This window comes from Rattus norvegicus, chromosome 5 (genome assembly GCF_036323735.1).
Source record: "Rattus norvegicus strain BN/NHsdMcwi chromosome 5, GRCr8, whole genome shotgun sequence".
Taxonomy (NCBI): Eukaryota; Metazoa; Chordata; class Mammalia; order Rodentia; family Muridae; genus Rattus; species Rattus norvegicus.
In genome coordinates, this window is record NC_086023.1 from 105,899,855 (window position 1) to 105,926,505 (window position 26,651).

General features: G+C 43.5%; 1 protein-coding gene across 7 annotated transcripts in view; it reads left to right on the top strand.

The window, feature by feature from the left end:
• Positions 1-26,651, top strand: part of Adamtsl1 (ADAMTS-like 1) — a 955,322-nt gene that overhangs the window by 889,384 nt on the left and 39,287 nt on the right. For all 7 annotated transcript variants that reach the window (XM_039111084.2, XM_039111080.2, XM_039111079.2 and 4 more), the window contains 3 exons: positions 10,195-10,323; positions 21,734-21,913; positions 24,697-24,831. In XM_039111084.2, the coding sequence (XP_038967012.1) occupies positions 10,195-10,323; positions 21,734-21,913; positions 24,697-24,831 (444 nt within the window). The remainder of the gene's footprint in view (positions 1-10,194; positions 10,324-21,733; positions 21,914-24,696; positions 24,832-26,651) is intronic.

Consider the following 26,651-nt stretch of genomic DNA (forward strand, 5'->3'; position numbering starts at 1 on the left):
AGGAAGCCATCCACGAGAGAAAAGACAGGCTGCCGATGAGGGGTGTCAGAACAACGAAGTAGCCGTGGGCTATCTATGAACAAGGGGCCTTTTCTGAGTACCATACCTTATACAAAAATTAACTCGTGGATGGGCGACACTGACTAGAGTTTTTTAAATAGCTGTTTTCACTCAGTACATTTTTTTTTACCTTAAATGGAATGCCAATAGTTTGAATATTTTTTAAAAAAAAAATGGTGTTTGTTTTAAAATCACCCATCATGAACTCCAGATTTCAAAAAAAAAATCAATAAACAGTTGGTTTCCTGATATAAGAATTAAAGCTTGAGGACAATAAAATAATCCATAAGTATAAAAATCAACTCATGGTATCGCTAAGCTGAATGTAAAACTTAAACCATAAAACATGTAGGAAAAGAAAAACATAGGAAGTTATCTATAGAATATAGAGCTATGTAAGTAGTTCCTAGACTTGATATAAAAAGCATAACCCATAAAAATGACAAATTGGATGTTATCAAGTTTAAACACTTAAGTCTGTGAAAGGCCCTGTTAAAACTAAAAGGAAAGCTACAGAGTGGGTGAGCATCTACAGACTATGTGTCTGACAAAGGACTCCAGACTTTAAAGACCTCTTAAGCTTCTATAGAAAAATAGCTAGTGACCGCAGGTTTTGGATGAAAGATGCGTCACACTGGAACTGGGAAAACTGTCCCCCCAAAGCACTAGATTATGCCCTGGAGAAGATCCGTCCACCCTCATTGCAGTTGCTGGAGTTGGCTCTGCTTCTGGGCAAGGACATCCAGGTCCATGTGAAGATGTCTGCCATGCAGCCAGATTTGTGCTGTTTGACTATTTGAAGCCTTGGTAGCCTATCACCAGAAATACGGTGACGAGGCATTGAAGGAGATCAGTCATCCTGATCCCATATGACCAGCCCTTGTTGGTAGCTTTGCTACAAACCCAGAAAGTCAGGAGGCCCTGGTGCCTGCCAGTGCTTGCTGCCAGAAATCCTACTGCTAAGCCCATTGTGAGAATCGGGATATAACTTAGTGATATGCGTTGTAAGATTTTAATGTCTAAACAGGAAGAGAGTCAATGATAAAATAATCCAGTTACAATTAGAATATGGTGGTTGGCCCTGCCCTCCCAGCTGGTGCCTGTCGCTTCTGTAGGGGAGTGCATCCAGCTGCAGCAAAAATCATTTCACCTCAGCTGTGGGATCACACCCTCCTCAGAGAAGTGATGCCTGGGCCCAGAGTGTCCCTTAGATAGCTGCCTCTGAGAGTCTTCCCTGGTGGTAAACAAGGTTTACATCAAATCAGCTCTGGGAGCTTCTCCCTGCTTCATCTAAACTCTTTGAAGGGAGCCTGCCCAGTCAGCTTGTGTTCTGGTTATTCTTTTCTTGGTTCTAAGCTCCCTGGAGCCCAGACTATGCCTTCTTAAGTCTCTGTTTTCCCACTTCCATCGACAAGACTTACCTGGAAAGCATGTGCTGAGCATCTGGTAAATGTGTGGATGAATGCTTTTAGAATTTTGCTCATAAAGATGCAGGGCGAAACAAACTTATGGAAAGTGACCACCACAAAAAAGCTGCCATGCCTTCAGAACAGTGGTCCTCAACCGTGGGTTGTGATCCCTTCGGCAAGCCTCCAGAAATATTTATGTTGTGATTCATAATAATAGCAAAATTACAGTTATAAAGTAGCCACAAAAATAATTGTATAGTTGGGGTAAGCACAACCTGAGGAACTGTATTAAAGGGTCACAGCCTTAGGAAGGTTGAGAACCGCTGCTTTAGAAAGAGGGGAAATAGATATGGAGACAGTTGGCCTCCAATGAGATGGGACATATTACTGTGGGCGATGACTATGGGACAGTATAATTGAACGTTTAATGAGGCCACAGGTAGAAATAGATGCCACCCATGAGCCTCGAAGAAACAATAACTCTAGAGACTAGTCATTTTATTTTCAATTGACAAGGATTCTTGAAGGTGACAGATGTATTAATCTGGACCAAGAAGAGGGAACAGCATATAATGGGAGAAGAAAAACAAATCTAGGCAAAGCCTTTGTCCGTAGTGATGAGAGAGAGATACATGTGGATGAGGAAGCTACCATGGAGGGCCAGTGGGCCCATGTCATGCCTCAGTGCACACCCCAAACCCCAGGAAAGATGTGAGGCATCCAAAAGGAACTTATATACCAACCAGGGAGAGGGAACTGGCTGTGGCTGTACGTGATAGCATCTGCACATTCTGCCCCTTTCTATGATACAACAAAACTGTCACAACAAAACAGAAAAGGATGCCATTACTCAGAGTCACCTTTCAAATATTTGCCCACGGGAATATGGTAATGGTAATCCTTACTTTATAAAGAAATCTTCGGAGACCCGGTGAGAGAGAGACCCAACCGCCTGGTCAGGTGGGCACTCCTGAGGCTGCAGAGCGGAAGAGACCACCAACACTGCTCACCCCTGCCCACATCCCTGGCCCAAGAGGAAACTGTATAAGGCCTCTGGGCTCCCGTGGGGGAGGGCCCAGGAGCGGCAGGACCCCTGTGCCTGAGACACCGCCGGAACCTGAGGGAAACAGACCGGATAAACAGTTCTCTGCACCCAAATCCCGTGGGAGGGAGAGCTAAACCTTCAGAGAGGCAGACAAGCCTGGGAAACCAGAAGAGACTGCTCCCTGCACACACATCTCGGACGCCAGAGGAAAAAGCCAAAGACCATCTGGAACCCTGGTGCACTGAAGCTCCCGGAAGGGGCGGCACAGGTCTTCCTGGTTGCTGCCGCTGCAGAGAGCCCCTGGGCAGCACCCCACGAGCGAACTTGAGCCTCAGGACCACAGGTAAGACCAAATTTTCTGCTGCAAGAAAGCTGCCTGGTGAACTCAAGACACAGGCCCACAGGAACAGCTGAAGACCTGTAGAGAGGAAAAACTACACGCCCGAAAGCAGAACACTCTGTCCCCATAACTGACTGAAAGAGAGGAAAACAGGTCTACAGCACTCCTGACACACAGGCTTATAGGACAGTCTAGCCACTGTCAGAAATAGCAGAACAAAGTAACACTAGAGATAATCTGATGGCAAGAGGCAAGCGCAGGAACACAAGCAACAGAAACCAAGACTACATGGCATCATCGGAGCCCAATTCTCCCACCAAAGCAAACACGGAATATCCAAACACACCAGAAAAGCAAGATCTAGTTTCAAAATCATATTTGATCATGATGCTGGAGGACTTCAAGAAAGACATGAAGAACTCCCTTAGAGAACAAGTAGAAGCCTACAGAGAGGAATTGCAAAAATGCCTGAAAGAATCTCAAAAATCCATGAAAGAATTCCAGGAAAACATAAATAAAAAAGTAGAAGCCCATAGAGAGGAGACACAAAAATCCCTGAAAGAAATCCAGGAAAACACAATCAAACAGTTGAAGGAATTAAAAATGGAAATAGAAGCAATCAAGAAAGAACAGATGGAAACAACCCTGGATATAGAAAACCAAAAGAAGAGACAAGGAGCTCTAGATACAAGCTTCACCAACAGAATACAAGAGATGGAAGAGAGAATCTCAGGAGCAGAAGATTCCATAGAAATCATTGACTCAACTGTCAAAGATAATGTAAAGCGGAAAAAGCTACTGGTCCAAAACATACAGGAAATCCAGGACTCAATGAGAAGATCAAACCTAAGGATAATAGGTATAGAAGAGAGTGAAGACTCCCAGCTCAAAGGACCAGTAAATATCTTCAACAAAATCATAGAAGAAAACTTCCCTAACCTAAAAAAAGAGATACCCATAGACATACAAGAAGCCTACAGAACTCCAAATAGATTGGACCAGAAAAGAAACACCTCCCGTCACATAATTGTCAAAACACCAAACGCACAAAATAAAGAAAGAATATTAAAAGCAGTAAGGGAAAAAGGTCAAGTAACATATAAAGGCAGACCTATCAGAATCACACCAGACTTCTCGCCAGAAACTATGAAGGCCAGAAGATCCTGGACTGATGTCATACAGACCCTAAGAGAACACAAATGCCAGCCCAGGTTACTGTATCCAGCAAAACTCTCAATTAACATTGATGGAGAAACCAAGATATTCCATGACAAAACCAAATTTACACAATATCTTTCCACAAATCCAGCACTACAAAGGATAATAAATGGTAAAGCCCAACATAAGGAGGCAAGCTATACCCTAGAAGAAGCAAGAAACTAATCGTCTTGGCAACAAAACAAAGAGAATGAAAGCACACAACCATAACCTCATCCAAATATGAATATAAAGGGAAACAATAATCACTATTCCTTAATATCTCTCAATATCAATGGCCTCAACTCCCCAATAAAAAGACACAGATTAACAAACTGGATACGCAACGAGGACCCTGCATTCTGCTGCCTACAGGAAACACACCTCAGAGACAAAGACAGACACTACCTCAGAGTGAAAGGCTGGAAAACAACTTTCCAAGCAAATGGTCAGAAGAAGCAAGCTGGAGTAGCCATTCTAATATCAAATAAAATCAACTTTCAACTAAAAGTCATCAAAAAAGATAAGGAAGGACACTTCATATTCATCAAAGGAAAAATCCACCAAGATGAACTCTCAATCCTAAATATCTATGCCCCAAATACAAGGGCACCTACATACGTAAAAGAAACCTTACTAAAGCTCAAAACACACATTGCACCTCACACAATAATAGTGGGAGATTTCAACACCCCACTCTCATCAATGGACAGATCATGGAAACAGAAATTAAACAGTGATGTCGACAGACTAAGAGAAGTCATGAGCCAAATGGACTTAACGGATATTTATAGAACATTCTATCCTAAAGCAAAAGGATATACCTTCTTCTCAGCTCCTCATGGTACTTTCTCCAAAATTGACCATATAATTGGTCAAAAAACGGGCCTCAACAGGTACAGAAAGATAGAAATAATCCCATGCGTGCTATCGGACCACCACGGCCTAAAACTGGTCTTCAATAACAATAAGGGAAGAATGCCCACATATACGTGGAAATTGAACAATGCTCTACTCAATGATAACCTGGTCAAGGAAGAAATAAAGAAAGAAATTAAAAACTTTTTAGAATTTAATGAAAATGAAGATACAACATACTCAAACTTATGGGACACAATGAAAGCTGTGCTAAGAGGAAAACTCATAGCGCTGAGTGCCTGCAGAAAGAAACAGGAAAGAGCATATGTCAGCAGCTTGACAGCACACCTAAAAGCTCTAGAACAAAAAGAAGCAAATACACCCAGGAGGAGTAGAAGGCAGGAAATAATCAAACTCAGAGCTGAAATCAACCAAGTAGAAACAAAAAGGACCATAGAAAGAATCAACAGAACCAAAAGTTGGTTCTTTGAGAAAATCAACAAGATAGATAAACCCTTAGCCAGACTAACGAGAGGACACAGAGAGTGCGTCCAAATTAGCAAAATCAGAAATGAAAAGGGAGACATAACTACAGATTCAGAGGAAATTCAAAAAATCATCAGATCTTACTATAAAAACCTATATTCAACAAAATTTGAAAATCTTCAGGAAATGGACAATTTCCTAGACAGATACCAGGTATCGAAGTTAAATCAGGAACAGATAAACCAGTTAAACAACCCCATAACTCCTAAGGAAATAGAAGCAGTCATTAAAGGTCTCCCAACCAAAAAGAGCCCAGGTCCAGACGGGTTTAGTGCAGAATTCTATCAAACCTTCATAGAAGACCTCATACCAATATTATCCAAACTATTCCACAAAATTGAAACAGATGGAGCACTACCGAATTCCTTCTACGAAGCCACAATTACTCTTATACCTAAACCACACAAAGACACAACAAAGAAAGAGAACTTCAGACCAATTTCCCTTATGAATATCGACGCAAAAATACTCAATAAAATTCTGGCAAACCGAATTCAAGAGCACATCAAAACAATCATCCACCATGATCAAGTAGGCTTCATCCCAGGCATGCAGGGATGGTTTAATATACGGAAAACCATCAACGTGATCCATTATATAAACAAACTGAAAGAACAGAACCACATGATCATTTCATTAGATGCTGAGAAAGCATTTGACAAAATTCAACACCCCTTCATGATAAAAGTCCTGGAAAGAATAGGAATTCAAGGCCCATACCTAAACATAGTAAAAGCCATATACAGCAAACCAGTTGCTAACATTAAACTAAATGGAGAGAAACTTGAAGCAATCCCACTAAAATCAGGGACTAGACAAGGCTGCCCACTCTCTCCCTACTTATTCAATATAGTTCTTGAAGTTCTAGCCAGAGCAATCAGACAACAAAAGGAGATCAAGGGGATACAGATCGGAAAAGAAGAGGTCAAAATATCACTATTTGCAGATGACATGATAGTATATTTAAGTGATCCCAAAAGTTCCACCAGAGAACTACTAAAGCTGATAAACAACTTCAGCAAAGTGGCTGGGTATAAAATTAACTCAAATAAATCAGTTGCCTTCCTCTATACAAAAGAGAAACAAGCCGAGAAAGAAATTAGGGAAACGACACCCTTCATAATAGACCCAAATAATATAAAGTACCTCGGTGTGACTTTAACCAAGCAAGTAAAAGATCTGTACAATAAGAACTTCAAGACACTGAGGAAAGAAATTGAAGAAGACCTCAGAAGATGGAAAGATCTCCCATGCTCATGGATTGGCAGGATTAATATAGTAAAAATGGCCATTTTACCAAAAGCAATCTACAGATTCAATGCAATCCCCATCAAAATACCAATCCAATTCTTCAAAGAGTTAGACAGAACAATTTGCAAATTCATCTGGAATAACAAAAAACCCAGGATAGCTAAAGCTATCCTCAACAATAAAAGGACTTCAGGGGGAATCACTATCCCTGAACTCACGCAGTATTACAGAGCAATAGTGATAAAAACTGCATGGTATTGGTACAGAGACAGACAGATAGACCAATGGAATAGAATTGAAGACCCAGAAATGAACCCACACACCTATGGTCACTTGATTTTTGACAAAGGAGCCAAAACCATCCAATGGAAAAAAGATAGCATTTTCAGCAAATGGTGCTGGTTCAACTGGAGGGCAACATGTAGAAGAATGCAGATCGATCCATGCTTATCACCCTGTACAAAGCTTAAGTCCAAGTGGATCAAGGACCTCCACATCAAACCAGACACACTCAAACTAATAGAAGAAAAACTAGGGAAGCATCTGGAACACATGGGCACTGGAAAAAATTTCCTGAACAAAACACCAATGGCTTATGCTCTAAGATCAAGAATCGACAAATGGGATCTCATAAAACTGCAAAGCTTCTGTAAGGCAAAGGACACTGTGGTTAGGACAAAACGGCAACCAACAGATTGGGAAAAGATCTTTACCAATCCTACAACAGATAGAGGCCTTATATCCAAAATATACAAAGAACTCAAGAAGTTAGACCGCAGGGAAACAAATAACCCTATTAAAAAATGGGGTTCAGAGCTAAACAAAGAATTCACAGCTGAGGAATGCCGAATGGCTGAGAAACACCTAAAGAAATGTTCAACATCTTTAGTCATAAGGGAAATGCAAATCAAAACAACCCTGAGATTTCACTTCACACCAGTGAGAATGGCTAAGATCAAAAACTCAGGTGACAGCAGATGCTGGCGAGGATGTGGAGAAAGAGGAACACTCCTCCATTGTTGGTGGGATTGCAGACTGGTAAAACCATTCTGGAAATCAGTCTGGAGGATCCTCAGAAAATTGGACATTGAACTGCCTGAGGATCCAGCTATACCTCTCTTGGGCATATACCCAAAAGATGCCTCAACATATAAAAGAGACACGTGCTCCACTATGTTCATCGCAGCCTTATTTATAATAGCCAGAAGCTGGAAAGAACCCAGATGCCCTTCAACAGAGGAATGGATACAGAAAATGTGGTACATCTACACAATGGAATATTACTCAGCTATCAAAAAGAACGAGTCTATGAAATTCGTAGGCAAATGGTTGGAACTGGAAAATATCATCCTGAGTGAGCTAACCCAATCACAGAAAGACATACATGGTATGCACTCATTGATAAGTGGCTATTAGCCCAAATGCTTGAATTACCCTAGATCCCTAGAACAAACGAAACTCAAGATGGATGATCAAAATGTGAATGCTTCACTCCTTCTTTAAATGAGGAAAAAAATACCCTTGGCAGGGAAGGGAGAGGCAAAGATTAAAACAGAGACTGAAGGAACACCCATTCAGAGCCTGCCCCACATGTGGCCCATACATATACAGCCACCCAATTAGACAAGATGGATGAAGCAAAGAAGTGCAGACCGACAGGAGCCGGATGTAGATCGCTCCTGAGAGACACAGCCAGAATACAGCAAATACAGAGGCGAATGCCAGCAGCAAACCACTGAACTGAGAATAGGTCCCCTATTGAAGGAATCAGAGAAAGAACTGGAAGAGCTTGAAGGGGCTCGAGACCCCAAAAGTACAACAATGCCAAGCAACCAGAGCTTCCAGGGACTAAGCCACTACCTAAAGACTATATATGGACTGACCCTGGACTCTGACCCCATAGGTAGCAATGAATATCCTAGTAAGAGCACCAGTGGAAGGGGAAGCCCTGGGTCCTGCTAAGACTGAACCCCCAGTGAACTAGACTATGGGGGGAGGGCGGCAATGGGGGGAGGGTTGGGAGGGGAACACCGATAAGAAAGGGGAGGGGGGAGGGGGATGTTTGCCCGGAAACCGGGAAAGGGAATAACACTCGAAATGTATATAAGAAATACTCAAGTTAATAAAAAAAATAAATAAAAAAAAAAATAAAAATAAAAAAAAAAAGAAATCTTCGCCCTCGATTGTAAAAGAGGAATTAGTTCGAAGGATTTCTGCTCCCACTTCTGGTAAAAAAAAAAAAAAAAAAAGGGCACCAAATATAAAGAGCAAGTCTGCTTCAACACCAATGCTTGGACCACAATTCCTTTGCTAGATCTGATTACCAGTAGTGTGAACACATGGTGTTACAGCAGCTAGCTCAAGCATTGAAAAGAAAGTCAAACCTGCCGCTGTAATTTTTTTTCTGTTTTAATACTACTTACTAAACTTCTGGCTAATAATTTCCAAATGCTCAGATAGCGTGAATAGACATTTCAACAAAAAATGTGCATGTGGTAAATGTGCAGGTGAGAGAGAGTTGACAGCGTCAGCCATTAGGGAGAGGCAACCTAAACCACAATAAGATGTCATTGTGCAACCATCCAGTGAAAGAAATAAAAAGTATCGGGGAAGAAGGGAGGAGGAGTTGTGACAGTTAAACTGCATTCCTCCACATTTATGCCAAAGAAAGGAAGACAGATGTCCCCACAGCTACCTGTACCAGAGTGTTTATGACAGCTTTATCAGAATCTAGAAATAACCCAGGTCCTCAGCAGCTGAACAGCTAAGCAAACTGTGGTCTTTTTCCCATGTCCTAGAATACTACTCTGCAATAAAAAGGACCACACCATTAAAGAATGCAACCATATTATGATATAAAAGCGGGAAGGATCTCTAGAGATTTCCGAGAGCTGGCAGGGAGCCAAATATGAAAGGTTTCAGAAAGTTAGAGGGGGGAGATTAATTCTGTTTGCACAACACACTTCAGATGCTAAAAGCAAGAAAATGAGAAGCATGCTAATGATGGCCAAAGCACTTAGGGGGGCCAGGGTTATAGATCTCATGAGGAATGCCTGTAGGGGCAGAGGGTCTGCGTCTTAGCCATGTGAATGTCCACATTGAGACCATGAAATTATGCTGTAGTTTCATAACACGATTGCATTATGGGAAAACTGGGATAGACTGCTCTGGGTTACTTCTAACAACTACACATGAATCTAGAACTGTCCCAAAGTAAAAACCCTTAAAGATTGTCTTTTATATTTTATGGTTAGATCATTGAGTGCCATGTTATTTACCTTCAAACTCTTCAACTTCGTTCTGTTCCCATTAAGTCTATGGTAGGCACTCGAGTAAACAGGTAACAGGTTCCAGGTTCCCCCCCACCTCCAGGCAACACATGGTGGGGTATGCCTGAGCAGATGTGTGTCCACTGTTGGTCTCCTGGTGTTTCAGCACCTCAGTCCACAGCACTGTTGATGAGAGCTCACTTTCTTTCTCATCTCCAGGAAAGCCACTAGTGAAAACATCCCGAATGACTGTGCTCAACACAGAGAAGCCTACAGTCACAGTGGACATCGGTGGCACCGTCAGAACCATCCAAAGAGTGAACGTGACAATCAACTGCCAAGTGGCAGGTGAGAAATCCGTTCTTGTGTTCCTCTGTTCCAATACTGATGGAGCTTTGGCTGGGGGGTGGGGTACAAATGTAAATTAGACACAAATTCTCTCAAGGACTCCAGAACTGAAACACACACCTCATTCATAAAGTGGGGGGGGGTGCATTGGAAAGTTAGAGTGCGCAGGTTAATTCTGCCTAAGCCCGGGGGTCTAAAAGAGCCATTAGGATTTTTAATTATTCATGTTAGACAGATGATAGCTGTGTACATTTGTGAGGTACAATATGATATAGCATGGAATAGTTAAGTCAGGCTAATTGGCATTCGTTTGTGTTTGTGCCCGTTGCAGTAGTGTTTGCGTGTGTTTGTTAAAGCAGCTGGGTTACAGAGTGAGGCTGGCTCAGAACCCACTACGTAGTTCAGGCTTCAAATCCATGGCCTTTCTACAACAGCCTTTTAAGTGCTAGGATTGCTGCGGGGTGACAAGCCAGACTTCTTTGCTTCGTTCTCATCTTAATTTTCCATACTAAGCGAATGTGAGCAGGTAAGGATTGGGGCAAGTGTATTAAGGTAGAAAAGGGAAAGGAGTGTGGAAATGTTCCTGAAAGCTGGAAAGCTAGTACTGTCCAGGGAGTAAGATGAGCCCAAGTGCGATGTGGAGGGCCTAACTCTTTACAAGGTGGGTGGCAGATGGACCATGGGTGACCTTGGATGAATGACGAAGAGAAAAAGGAAAGCCATGCTGCTATGGTGTTAGATCAGGGATGACTCAGTGGGTAAGAAAAATGCTTGATGTGCAAACAAGAGGACTTAAGTTCGAATCTCCAACAACGGGCATGGCTGTACATACCCTGTACTGAGAAACTGAGACAGGCAGAGTTTAACAACTCATACCTACCCAGAACGGTAAGCTTCGAGCTTAGTGAGAGACAGGGTCTCGAGAAATAAGGAGGAGAGCAGTGGAAGACACCTGATGCCAACCTCCGGCCTGTATGTGCATACACAGGAAGGAAGGAAGGAAGGAAGGAAGGAAGGAAGGAAGGAAGGAAGGAAGGAAGGACAGTAGAGGAGGGAAAGGGAAAGGAAGGAAGGAATACAGAAAGGAAGAACAAAAGAGAAGGAAATGGAGAGGGAAAGGAAAAGAAGGGAAAGGAGAGGAAAGGAAGAAAGGAAAGAAGGAACTGAGGGGGAGACTAGGAAGTAGAAAGATGACCCACATTCATATCAGAAGAACTAATCTTATAAAAACAGCCATCTGCCAAAAGAAATCTAAATCCCAATCAAAATTCTAGATCCATTCTTTACAGAAATAATAAAAGCAAAACCTTAAAATCTATATGAAGGCATAAAGACCAAAGGTAGTCAAAAACATATTGAACAAAAAAAAGAAAGAAAAAAGAATTTTGCTAGCAGTATCACCATGCCTGATCTCAGGTTATACTGAGGAGCCATGGTAATAAAAATTAACATGGTACCAGCACAAAAAAGAGAAGCAGCGATCAATAGAATAGACTTGAGGGCCCAGATATAAGCCCACACTCCTACAGACATCTGATTACTAAAAAAAGACCTCAAAAATACACAGTGGTGAAAGACTAGCATCCTCAACCAATGGTGCTGGGGAAATCGGCTATCAACATGGGGAAGAATGAAACCTCTCACCTTGCATAAAACTCAACTCCAAATAATTCAAGGCCCCACACACACGGCCTGATGCCCTGAAACTGACAGAGGAGGAAATGGGGAGTGCACTTCAGCAGACAGAAGGACTTGCCAGTTACACCGGAAATGAGACTAAGAACTGAGAAATGGGATGTCATGAAACCAAAAAGCTCATGCAGCAAAGTGAGCCATCCATCGAGTGAAGAAGCAAATGCAGAGCAGGAGGAAATCATTGCCAGCTTTATCTCCCCTAGAAGCTTGAGACTAGATTATACGATGAGCTCATAAAGCCTAAAAAGAGAGAAGAAAGAAGTGCAGGTGTCTAATAAACGTTTTTGAGGTGCTCCACACCATCATGCATCAAATTAGAACTACTTGGAGATTTTGCCTCATCGGCATCAGAATGAGAATCTTCATAAGTCAATGACGGCAACTGGAGGTGGAAGGTACCAGGAAAGAAGGGCCTTTGTTCACTGTTAGCGGAACTTAAGCGCGTACAGTTACTATGGGAGTCAGTACGGAGCCTCCTTAGAAAATACTAGATCTACTACTACCTCACTATCATTCCTGGGCGTACACAAGAACTCCTTTACCTTACTGCAGACATAATTCCCCAAGCATTTCATTGCCACTTTGTTCACAATAGTCAGAAAAGGAAACAAGCCTGGACACCCTTCAGCTGATGGATGATGAAATGCAGCGCCTAGGCACAATTAGATTTTACACAGCTATGAAGAAAAATAAAAGTATAAAATCTTCAGGCAAATGGATGAAGCTAGAAAAAATATATTGAGACAGATAACCCAGACCCAGGTAGATAAATATTATATGTTGTCTCTCATGCATAGACCTTTAGATTTGCGTGCTAACCTTGAGAACTCATACAAGTAAGGAAACTGGGGAGGGGGCACTAGACTGAGGGAAGTCTTAAAGTAGATGGGAGAGTAAGCACAGCCTAGATGATGTGGCAGCAGGGGAAGTACCAGGGGTAGAGAGCTTATGCAGGGATGGGGAGGCAAAGGAAGAAAGAAGGAGGGTTGAGTAAAACTAAGATTGTCTGAAAAGGCAGAAACTCACTACTGTATAAGTCAACTCAAAAATGTATGTGGAGAGGGAGAAAGTTACACTGGGAGCATCTCTAGATGAGCTATTCCTGAAAGCCCAGAGTTACTAAATAAAACCCTCACAGAAATCCCAGGATAGGGTTAAAGGTACCTCCTATGAGTCAGTCAGGGAAGCTCCAGAGGCCCCCAAACCAGACAGGCTGCTGCTGTTTTTCCTGGCTGCCCATTGGAACTAATTAATAAAAGCCTGTCGCTGAAAACACCATGTCCCCAGGTTGCAGTATGTAGGGAAAGCATGTGGAAAACCTTCTAGAACTAAGACCTTTCATGCCTGTGCCCCAAGATGGGTAGGAAGCCTTGGCAGGGATTCCCTCCACACAGGCACTGGCTGGTCTTTGTGTCACAGGGACTCCCGATCTGGTCATTGTGAGCATAGGCCTCAGAGAGAAGACCAATCCTGTGGCTTCTCCTGAGAATCATGGTTGCTAAGAGGAGAGGCCAGCAGAGGAATAGACAGCAAAACAAGGAATTAGACCAATTGTTCCCAACCTATGGGTTTCAACCCTTTGGGGGTCCAGAGACCATTTCACCGTGTCATCTAAGACCATCTGCATATCAGATGGTTTTTACATCACTGTTGACAACAGCAAAGCTACAGTTATGAAGTAGCAATGAAGTAATTTTACGATTGGGGTCACCACAATTGTATTAAAGGGACACAGCCTTAGGAAGGTTGAGATACACTGAATTAAATCCAATAAAAGAAATTGTGAAAGCCACATGCCAAGTCAGGGAGAAAATGAGGAACCTGGGACATAAAAGCAATGCTTTGGCCCACTGTAGTGGCAACCAAGACCCAGTCACCTGAACCTCATACAGAAGTTTACTTGATGGTCATTGCCTAACTATGAGGTTATAGCTGGGTGTGGGCTGGGGTTTTGTTGTGGGGAAGAGCATGAATATGTAGAAGCCAGTCAATAGCTGACATCTTTTTATCATCCTCCACCTTAATTGTTGAGGCACCTTGAGCTCTGCATTTGCCTACAGATTCCTGGAGCTCAGTGGCCAGTCAGCATCGCTGAAACGTTACAGTTACAGTTTTGTTTCTACCCACAGAACTATGTGTATTGATCCTAATTAAAACTGGGCCTGTTGTTAAATCATATATTTATCCAAAGCAGTTGGGGGAAATCCCAGTTTTGATGTAATTAGCTGGATGTGTAGGGACATGATCCCCACTGGGTCTCTAGCCAGTGTTCTGACAACATTGCTAATGGGACATGGCTCAGGAGCTGCTTTCCTCTAGCTACCTCTGTCCCTCTCCTACTCCCTACTGTCTCTAACAACAGCTTATAGGCCTTCTGCCTGGTTGGGTAAGATTTGCCAAGCCCTAGTAGCATCGCCTTGTAAAAAGCAGGGGAGTGAGTCCATTAAGGCTGCTTAAAGGAAGGCTGTCAAGTTCACTTGCTTTACTCATTGACAGTTGAGTATCTAATCAAGGTTAGATCAGAGGTCTCCTAATCCAAGGACACATAGATGGTACGATTAATCAGGAAGCTCACCATCTGGAAAGAAGAGAGGTTCGGAAACACATAATAATACAGCACCATCTATAGGGATAGCCATTACTGCATCCTTGTCTAGAATAGCAGGGTGGTTTTGATACTTCAGGAGATACAGAATAAGATGAGTCTGTGCTCACAGTCCCCCTCTCCAACCTTCCCCACGGGGCACATTCTAACATAGTTCCCTCATCACTGCAGCCCCCCTCCTTCCTTTCTGCTCCCTAATTAACATGTGTCTGTCATGAGCCTAATTCTAAAGGATATATAAAAGTCTATTTAAAGAACATCTCATACTTCACCTAGACTGCCCGACATCCTCACATGTTTGAGCCATTAGCAGTTTCTCATTAAAGAGTGTTTCCCACACATGTGCTCTCCACTTGTAAAATGCAGCCCCACACACTCCTCCCAACCCTTCGGCATAGAGAGCACTAATCAGAGAATAGGATGAGGCTTTTTCTTTAAAAAGGATCCAGCCCATTCTTTCAATCTTACGATCATTCTCTCTGTGGTAAGAGTTCAGAAAACTAAGGGAAAGATCAACGGATCGATGGAGGAAACTGTGTGAATGACCTCTGGCTGCACCTGACAAAGTGACCTCAGGCTGGTGTGTGAAAGATGGCTTGTCTGTGAGCTGTGGCTGGCAGTGGCAGAGGTAAAGAAGGCAAACAAGGCTGGAAGTAAAAAAAAAAAAAAAAAAAAAAAAAGGGAGCGGGGACTAGATCTCACACGTGCTCATAGATTATACTGCAGTTTAGATTGTTTTATCCTACGAGCAAGGGATGCTTCTGAAGGGTTTTGATGATACAGTAGTACTGGTGGCACAGATATGAGTGGTTCAGGAGCCAAGTAGGAATGCATTATTGGTGTAGGTTAGAGTCTAGTACAGAGTAAATCCTACTACCCCCGGTGCATAATGCTTCAGATACAATAGATTACTGGGGCTTTCTTAAGAATTCACAGTGTTCAGCTGGACTGCATCTGCAGTCCTCACTAAATCATTCAGGGTCAGGGGCCTCCATTCTGTTGAATTTCTGAGGTGTCCCTGGGAGATCATTCTCATTCTCTCTCTCTCTCTCTCTCTCTCTCTCTCTCTCTCTCTCTCTCTCTCTCTCTCTCTGTGTGTGTGTGTGTGTGTGTGTGTCTGGTGAACCAGAAAGGGAGAGAGAACTGGGAAAGCTCTCAAGGGCCATAACAAAGGAGCTTCTCACTTACCTCAGGCCATGGCCACTTACAACTAGGAGAGATACTGGAACCTATCCCCCAGCGAGACTTGTGGAAAAGACTAAGAAGGTTTTGGGAATGAAGACCAGTGTCTGCCCCAGCTCCTGAGGAGGGATAGGAAAAGAGGCTGAAAGTCTCTTGTCAAGGCCACCATGGTTCCTCAGGCTAGTCAGTCACCAAAGCTGATATTTGAATCACTGTGTCCATTGACTTTTCTTGTACCAAGCCAAGCACCACCCCTACCACACGCTCACATGCTCGCTCTCTCTCTCTCTCTCTCTCTCACACACACACACACACACACACACACAGAAACTTTAAGAACATATCATGTAAAAGTACACCTTTAGACACCCCACTTCAAGGTGCTGACAAGCTGCCATGGTACGCGCAGCCCTCCAAGGATAACAAATGGTCCAGTTAGCAAGAATATCCTGTCTGGGATATTAAAGAAGAAAGGGATATTATAGAATCATGCTTCCTGGCAGCTCAGTGGAGATTAAAGGCACTAATCCTTGTAATCGGGTCCCGTTACCAGGCATTCTGACTAGACCCATTTATTGGTCCTTCCAAGAGAGAACACTGTGTTGCTGTTAAGAAATGCCACAGGGGACAAAGCAGACACAGGTTAGTTTGCATCCCCTTTGTAGACACAAATAATACCCAGGAGTTCAGCATGGGGCCTGGACAAGTGATTGGTGGACATCAGTAAAGTTCCAGACTGTGCTTTGCTGCAGAGTGTGCTTCCTGCCATTTCTCAGACAACACTATGTAGAGTGTGCTGGCATGTTGTCACAGAGGAAGGGGAGAATGTTTCCAAAGCATGACAAAACTTTCCAACAACAGATGGCTGCTCGGCTAGCTGTTGTAGCTTCTAGAGGCCCCTTCCTTGCAGCACCTTTGGTGCTGTGATGGCTACACACACACAAAAAAAGATAAGATATGATCATATTTAAAGATCTAATGGCTGAGAAATGACAGCAAGGAGTTGGGGATTTAGCTCAGTGGTAGAGCACTTGCCTAGCAAACCAAAGGACCTAGGTTTGGTCCTCAGCTCTGGTGGGAGAAAAAGGGTAACTAGAAATCACAGCAAGGCGCATCAGATATCCTCTAAAGAGATAGTCTAGCATGACAACGGGCTGCGAAGTGTATTTGTTGAGAAAGGAGTTCCTGACATTGAAAGTGTCTCCATATAGATCTCCACTCTGAGATTGCTGGGTTAGTGACTGGCTTGGCAACAACAAGCTTCAGGGACCAGGGACCAGAGGCACTTTCTCTTCTTTTGAATGTGCATGTTTATGTAGTATGTTATGTGTGTATGCATGTACATGTGTGTGGGTATGTATTAGAAGGCCAGAGTTTGGTGCTGGGGGAACTCCTCAATCAGTCCTTTGCCATAATATATTGAGGGAGAGTCTCTCCCTAAGCCTGGAACCTACTAACTTGACTAGACCTGCTAGCTAGACTGCTCTGAAGATTCTCGGTCTCCACTTCCCAAGCTCTGGAATTACACACAGGCACCAGCCCCCTTCATTTGAGTGTTAGGGATCCCAACTCCAGTTCTTAAGCTGTGCAAGCTCTTTACCCACTGAGCTATCTGTCTTAGTCAGGGTTTCTATCCCTGCACAAACATCATGACTAAGAAGCAGTTGGGGAGGAAAAGGGTTTATTCAGCTCACACTTCCATGTCGCTGTTCATCACCAAAGGAGGTCAGGACTGGAACTCAAGCAGGTCAGGAAGGAAGAGCTGATGAAGAGGCCATGGAAGGCCTGCTTGCTTCCCCTGACTTGCTCAGCTTGCTTTCTTAAAGAACCCAAGACCACCATCCCAGGGACAGCACCACCCACAATGGACTGTGTCCTCCCCTCTTAATCACTAACTGAGAAAATGCCTTACAGCTGGATCTCATGAAGGCATTTCCACAACTGAGGCTCCTTTTTCTGTGATAACTCCAGCTTGTGTCCAGTTGACACCCAAAACCAGCCAGTACACTACCTCTCTAGATTTCTTCGTCTGAGCCCCATTTTTCTCCTTTATATAATGGAGTTGATAGTAGTACATGGCCTGTTGAGATCATTATGGAAAATAAGTGTTTACATCTCTGTCATGTTTGGCTTATAGTAAATGCTTAGTGTTACTTTTAATGATGTCAGAGGTCTATTTTTGCACAGCTCATTACACTCCGGGTGTCAAGGTATACTGAACATCAGGATTAGGCTAGTATGTCTGGTGCCTTTCCAAGTATGTGTTGGCACGTCTAGGGGGCTAACGAGAGTCTCTAAAGCATAGTATCCATCCCTTAAGAGAGAAGGGGGACTAGCTCTCTGGACCTTGCTCATTTTCTTCATCCCATACTCTATTCACAATGCCAGCCATGGAAGGGCTGGTCATCACTCCAGATATCCTTATGGTGTCCTTTTCTGCCCTAAGGTTCACAGTCCCAAAGGAGAAATCCCTGAACTGTGGCAACAGTGATAACCCATTGTCAAGCATACAGTGCAAGTCTCTTCAAGAGTAAGCCAAAGGAACATTTGCTACTAAACAGACCAGGGAAGGGTTTCTGTATAATCCTCTTTTCCTTGACAGTATTGTACAGTACTGTAAAGAGTATCATAAACCCCTTCCCATTGTTATCCCGAACATTTCCATTTCTCCCATGATGCCTAATCTGATCTCATCAGAGAAATGCCCCTTCCAGGGTATACCCAATCTTGCCCTCGTGGAGAAGCCTGACTTTATGAGTCACAAGGCAAGGAATAATACAGGAAACAGGAAATTTTCAATCAGTTCCTGGAGAAGCAAGAAATAGCTCTGTGAGCGCTCTGACCCCTGGCTTCTTTCCTTTTCCTGTTCCCTCCTCCCTCTGCCATATATCTGTTCTCTCCTTTGCATCTCCTGGCTGAGGGCATCATACCACAGAAGTGTCTGTATACACATACAGGGCTGTAACTGTGGCCTCTAGGAACGTAAGTTCCAGGTCCCAACCAGGCAGTCATGGGCGTGCTCACTCCTCCGTTTACCTAAGCAGCGCTCCCTCTGCATCAAGCGAAAGGCTCATGGCATCTGATCCTCTTGCTCCTCTTGTCTTTCTCAGAAACGGCCTTTTGTTCCCATTGGGGACTAGAAGGAAGATGTTCCAACTAAGTATTATATGGAAGTAATTCAATACAAGAGGAAAGAACTCTCAGTAATAATTTATAAGAACCCATTCCCCCCCATGCTTCTGAGAGAAATAACTAGATTCTTTTTTCTTCAACTCCTTTTCAGGGGCTTTTTAATAACAACAACAACAAAAAAGATCAATGTAAAAATTTGAGCTCAGGGTTCAAAGGCCATCTGGCATGGGCAGACATCATGATGCGCTTGCTCTCCCTAGTGGTGCTGCAATGGAAACTCTGCTCTTCTGACTCTTACCTGAATCTTTTCTCAAGGTGTGTCTGGAGACACTGGCAGCCTCTCTCCTGGAGTCAGGCTTTGTATCATGGAGATGAATCACCATTTGTCTTTTCCTGGGGTGACGAGGCTTCAATATCCAAGTTGGGATTTCCTCCTATTAACCCCACTCTTCCTGAGCAATTAAGGCAAATAGTAGGTGCACAGGTGTCTCCTTGGGAAGCTCGGGGCCCCTAGCTGTAAGTTGTCTCTTTGGGACAACACTACATTGTCTGAGGACAAAAATCTAGCCCCAGCTCTGGGAAATCATTAGACTGAAAGTCTAGGTCTTTGGCTTTTCTTGGCGCTATCCCCAGTTTCCAGCATTTGACATTCTAAGCATTGCTTGCATGCTTGCTGCAGAATTCTGTGGGCAAACCAGGCTGGGTGGTATAGAGATGAAGCTTCTGCTGCCTAGAAGCCTGGGGGTCAGTACCCCAAACCTTCAATCCTCCTGCTCCCTTGGAGCCTATCCTCTTGCGGAGCCCTTTCAGAAGGCCACCTAGGCGCTCTCATCACAGACTGTAAACTGCTTACCTGTCAACTTCAAGGAGACTTCCTGGGGTGACCAGATTGTCCCTAGAGTACAGAATCTGACTACCAAGGATGGGCACCCATCGTGTGACTATGCACAATCTCCCTGATGCTCACAGACCAAAATATAAGGAAAGACTGTGGAAGGGCAGAGGTCTATCCTTTGCCTTTGATGTCACCACTTTGTGTTCTCTTGTTTTGAGAAGAGAGCCTTGTGTGGGTCACTCTTCTGACACTGTAACACCCAAGACACCAACTCATAAAGAGAGTGCTCCTGTTGACTCCTGGTTCTGGGGGCACCAGTCAATTATCAACTGGCTTGTTACTTCAACACAGTAGTTACTTAATAGATCACCAGCTAGGTGTGTAGAAGAGGAAAACCGTACACCATATCTCCAGGAAGCAAAAGAGTAAAGGGGGCCCTGAGATCCCATGACCTGTCCTCAAAGGTATTCCTCCCACAGACCATCTACTAAGCCCTACTTCTTAGAAGTTCTACCAACCAGAAGATTGTGCCTGGAGAAACATGGGACTTGTGAGGACACCAAATCCAAGTGAGAGAGGCTGGAAGGATGGCTCAGTGGTTAAGATCGTATGCTACTCTCACAGAGGATATGAGTTAGGTTCCCAAAGCCCACATTAGGGAGCTTACAACCACCTGTTACCCAAATTCCAGCAGATGTGAGGCCTCTGGGCCCCCCTCTGTAGACACCTGCATTGACACGCATATCCCCACACACAGATGAAACATGCGTGCATATAATCTTTGTTTGTTTGTTTGTTTGTTTTATCAAAACCATGACAGCATAAAAAATAGAAGCATGCTTCCTAGCAGTTTTCATTCGTCTGGGTCAAACATGGACTTTGATGTTTTATATCTTTTGGCTTTATTTTTAACATAACACCTATATTAAAAAGTGTATACATCAAAAAGATGCCAAGTGAACTCTCTACAACTGACCACTTCCAGGTCAACAACTGGCATTTCCAAAGACCCAGCCTCTATTTCCCTCTCTGTGTTACAGCTGCCCTGTGTTCATTCCTCTCCTCAAAGGAACCGCTCATCCTCCTGCTAACATGAACCAATGCTGCTTGGTTTGCTGTTTTGTTTTTTAATAAAAATATAATTTCATAACTTTCCCCTCCCTGTCCTCCCTCCAATGCCTCCCATGTGCCCCTCCTACTTTCCACCACCCTGCTACTCTCTCTCTCTCTCTCTCTCAAACTTAAGGCCGCCATAAATATAGCCTGCTCCATCCATGCAATGTTACTTGGATGTATATGACTTCTGGGCTGCCCGGTTGGTATTGCATAGCAGTTTGGGGCTCTCCCCTGGGGAAAACTGTTTCTCCTGCTCTCAGCATTCCCGAGTTACCTGTAGTTCTTTGTCCATGGTTGAGGCCCCATGAAATTCTGCTTTCCGTGTTAGCATGTCTATTGGTGTGGTTCTTGCTCCAGTCTTGTTAAGCATCCATGTTGGTGAGTGTATAATGCCACCAGGTTTCGTACATCACTTACAAACATGAAATCAGGAGGGTTATAATTCCTCTATCTGGATTTTTTTTTTATTTCACTGAGCATTATGTCTGTCTCAGTTGTAGGATTTTCATTTTTATGAGGTATATATATACATTTAGTTTTTCTACTTCATGATGTTTTTTCAGAAGAACTTGATCATTCTTGTAACTTGGCAAGTGTCCTTTACCAGATGCCACCATTTCCTCCTCATTTAACTGGCCTCCCCCTTCCTGACTCATCTCTAGAAGTCTTAAAAGGCAAAAACTCTTTCAAATAGAGAAATCCAAGGTGATATTTAGTTTGGCTGAAGTATGCTAGACGACGCCCAGGCAGATGCGTCCTGCAGAGCGGACTGGGCTGGCCAGAGCCTCTAAATGTCCTGGGTTCACCTGAACTTTCGTCTGATAAGCGTATTTTTGTCTTCCTAGGTGTACCTGAAGCTGAAGTCACTTGGTTCAGAAATAAAAGCAAATTGGGTTCCTCCCACCATCTGCACGAGGGCTCCTTGCTGCTCACAAATGTGTCCTTCTCTGACCAAGGCCTCTATTCCTGCAGGGCAGCCAATCTACATGGAGAACAGACAGAGAGCACACAGCTCCTGATTCTAGGTAAAACGCTTCCTAAAATCACACCCTCTGTGTGGACCACGGGTGGTGGCTAACCCACCTTCTACCTCCCTTTTCCCTTACTGAATTAAGACCGTAAAACAGAGGTAGTATCCCTTTATCCACTCATCCTGCAGTCAGCGCTTCCAACAGAAATAGAGTGTGGAGCCAACCAGAGCTGAGTGTAAGAATTGGTTCCACCTCCTGTTACTTAACCTTTGTGGCACTGAACTAGTTATTCACCTTGTTAAATCGTGGATGCTGCTCTTTGTGGGGACCCTGACAATTGAGGAGTTCCCATATTGCTAGGGAATGAGGGTTATCATTTGGAACTGGCAGGAGAAAATAATTTTTAATTCCCATGCCAGGCTTTTCTTTGAAGAGCAAATGACGTGGGTTTAAAACCCCATATATGTTAAACTTTTCTCATCCATTTCCAGGAAGTTTTTAGTCTGCATAAAATCTTTGCAGGCATATCCCAAGCATAAAAACCCCTTATTATAAAATCTGTCACAGGTCCATGTGCAAAATAAACATTTATAAGTAAGAATGGTCCCTGGCCAATGGCCACCATGATGTTTCCCCAGGACAGAGTTTGGCCATCTTGCAAGCTACAGCCTGCTTTGCCCACCTGTGTCTTTTCCACTGGGGTAGGTGGGTGACACTGCTTTTAGATGGGCTCTTACCATCTTACTAGAGCAATAATTAGAGCCCACATCCTGACTTTCACAAACACACACACACACACACACACACACACACACACACACACACAGAGAGAGAGAGAGAGAGAGAGAGAGAGAGAGAGAGAGAGAGAGAGAGAGCTTTCTTTCTAAGGGTATGGTACAAAATGTGAGACATGATAATGACATCCACACATGCACTCATCAACATACTCTTCGGACTTACACTTGGATTTTCACACCCACGCACCCTTACCCACGCCCACTTAGATTCCAGGAGCCCAGCTGCAGTTTCATCTCATTGGTAGCTGCAAAAAACCTCCAGCCTTCCTAAGAAGCCCAGAAAATTGGCTCAGAGAAAAGAAGGACGTCATTTGTTTTCCACCGGGTTTCATCAACTGAGCTGTTACCCTGGGGTCATGCTGAGTGATCGCACTCACTGGTAGGATCACCCCCATCAGTAAAGATGACTCTTTGTCATTTCTGATAACAAAGATGGGCACCCAGGGGCATGACTGTGGCATCAGCAATGAAGTGTTTTCTCTCCCTGACATTCCAAATAGAGTAAGACCCTGAATACAGTGGACCAGCATGATGCCTTCCCCATTATAATCAAACCTCCCAGAAGAAAATAATCTCTGTTCCGATGCTTTGATGGGCTTTTCTTTATTAGGAGTCTTCGTGCAATTAACAAATGTCAACATGGAAATGCCATTTCTTTTTCATCAGTGACAATATGGCTTAATTCTCAAAGGGGAAATTCTGTTTATCAAAATGAAATTTTATGTCAAGTCCTGTGACTTAACTTCTAGTCTGAATGCACAACATGGAAGGATGTGGCATTGGTTCTCGTTCATTCACGCAGCCAGTGGACAGATGTCTGCGTTACCTCAGCCAGGTTAAGTGGACACTCATAAGGTTTTAGCGGGAAAATGAAGGGGAATCTGCCCCTGAAGAACTCATTTATAAGCATCACATACACACAAAGAATTGCCGTAGAAGCTGTAAGAACGTAAGCAGGGGCTGACATTTGGCCCAAGGAAAATAGAGTATTTCTCAGACAAGACTAGTCTTCCCTTTTTGCTTTTAATAAATGAATAAGTGGGGGGAGGAGAGGAATAAAGACACTTTGACAATGGCCGTTTACTCAAAAAGATGTTTATAATGAAGCAGCTAAACCCAGTAGACTGTGTACTCATCTAAGTACAACAGCAGGGCCAAAGTTCAAAATGTGGATTTCTAAGCATACATTTTCCCTATGAAAAGGGTCGAGTGCTTTCTGTTTCTTATGTAGATACATGATTCACAGTTCACCATTGTGTTCTCTCTGTGATGGTCTTTGGCAAAGCCATAAAGGTAAAACAGTTGTTCCTGAAGTAGACACCATCAACACTTATTTATGTACATGGCTAACACATGCTAACAAAATGCCAAGCACTTGGTAGGGGCCTGTCCAAACCCACCACTGAAGACTTCAGCCCTGACTCCTTGGAAGATTTTGCATGGCATCCCATAGTAACTTCTTCCTGCCTTTCTTAAATGCTTGGCCCACTTGGCCATAAGAGTTAGACCACAAAGCAAATCAACCTCACAGCTAGATTATCTCTCATTGAAAAGGGTGCTTGTACAAATCCTTTTAAATAAATTCTTAGATAGCAGTCTGTCTGCAGGGACAGTTACAAATTGACTCATTCCTAAGGCTATTATGAGTTAAGTTTTAAAAAATGCTTAAAACTATTTATCTCGGGACTTGGCATTTAGTAAATGCTAAAATTGTCCTTTGGAAAAAATACCACCTTTGTAACATGTTTCAATTTATCTACATTGTTAGAAAGACCCCGCAGTGGCGTGCTTTAAAGCAGTATAAAGCAAGAGCTCCTGAGATTCACAGGCCTGGTTCTTATTACAGACCTTGTTATTTCAAGCATCAAATATGGACTTTGAAGCTCACCTTCGTAGGCATACCTTCTTTACAGGAAAAATGAGATTCAAGTCCATTGCAGCAATGCCTGTCATACACGCACAGGGGTGTGTACCTATCCTCTCTGCCTGAACATAGCATATATGCTCTAACCTCCTGATTCACCATCTGTCTTCTCCCAGATCCCCCCCAAGTCCCCACACAGTTGGAAGACATCAGGGCCTTGCTCTTAGCCACTGGACCGAACCTTCCTTCAGTGCTTATGTCCCCTCTGGGAACACAGCTGGTCCTGGATCCTGGGAATTCCGCTCTCCTTGGTGAGTCCAACCCTCAGAAACATTGGGCAAGAATCCAGGGCTGGACAGGATTTATGGATGGGTGACTGCCTGCAGGTGGGAGGGAGGCAGCAGTGGGGGGTGGCCAACAGGAAATCACTAAATTGCCTACAGAATCCAGACTCACCAGTGGAAACTTGGCTGACTTTCCACACGAGGTGAGTGAGGCTCTCAGTCTGGACTCTATAGTTTGTCTGGATTCCAATATGGCCCCTCTTGGGCTGATGCCATGGCCCAGACCCTCTCCTCCAGGGGCACTCACTGAACTCTGAGAGACGGGTAGCAGGGAGCAATCCGTTCTGTGTCTCCTCCCCACCGTGAGCCCTCCAACCTCTTACTCTGAAACACCAAGCATCAGCTTCTAAGGTCAAAGCTAGTGTTTGCAATCAAGAGGCCAGAAATTCTGTCTAGGCCATCTCCTCTATGGAGTCTATGGACAACCCAGATAGAGTTCCCAAGGCAAATCCTCCCTGCCATCAAATACTGGAGACCAAGCTATTACCTACACAACTGGTATCCAGAATAGCAAAGTCTTTTGCTTGCATTTAAGCTCCTCACTCCTCGCTCTGGAATCATGGGGAAAACACAGCTATGCATAAAAGAGAACAGGAAATGTGTGGGAAATCTGTGTGTCTTTGCTTTGATTGTGCTGTGGGCCCAGGACTTAACACTGGTTGGGGAGAAAAACCAAGTCTTTTAGCGACTTTTTTTAAGACCGTGAAAATGGAGAAATTCTCCACACTATATCCCTGAATGTCATAACAGTAGATAGAATTATTTATCCTCTAAGCTCAAAATTTAAAGTTCCTCTGTTCTCCCACCCAGAGTGGCCAAGAGCCTCAGTGTGTTTACGATTAGAACACAAAGATTTCCTTCAATTTCAATTTCCATTATTATCTAAAAATTAGTGGGGAGCCCTGATATCTTACCAGCAGATCTTCTCTATTCTGGTCTTGGTAAGGGTAAGCTATCAGTGGAACTATCAAGTGGCCCTCTTCCGTTTGCCACAGCATGAAGAGCTTAGCGTTATGTTTTCCCAATCCTGCGGATCAGGAGCCACAGGAGCTTCAAAGTTCAGTCCCTCAGCTTACTAATGATAAACTTACTCCAAATCAAGTGTGGACATCGCAGGCATCTTTGTGTCAGACCCCTCGTTATCCTGTCAGTGAAAGCCCATTAACTAACAAAGCTCATAGCCGTTGCTAATCTTCAAGCTGAATGACTCTTTTGGGTCACACAGGTACCATTCCACAAGCAGGAAAGGCTCATGGGCTCGTACCTTTCCGTGATCGCTGTCATTTCTTTCTCCCTTATTCTGAAATAATATTTTTGTCTCATTTTAGCCATGGGCAATAAGGATTTATTGTGCTTGCTGCTGCATTCCATTGCTGGTTTATGATGCTTTGTTACCTTAGACTGGTATTTAAATCTAACAGTTAAGACACCTTAATATTCCAGACTGCCCCATTTGAAGGAGACAGTGGGGCAGTGTTCATAAAGTCCCTGAGTGTGAAAAGCCAGGACAAAAATCAGCACTGCCCCAGCACTCTAGACCTAAGGGAGCTCTGTGTGCAACTGTGGAGATAAATTAGGGTTAGGAAATTGTGTCAAACATCAGGACTCTGAAAACTGGGTTTCCACAGACTAGGGCCTCCATGACACTATGAAAATGTGTGCAATAAATAAATAAATAAATAAATAAATAAATAAATAATGTGAGTAGCATTCAAATCAGCAGGAGAAATGGACAGTCAGGATTATCAAAAGAAAAGAAGACGATGCCGTGGATCCTAAGATGAACC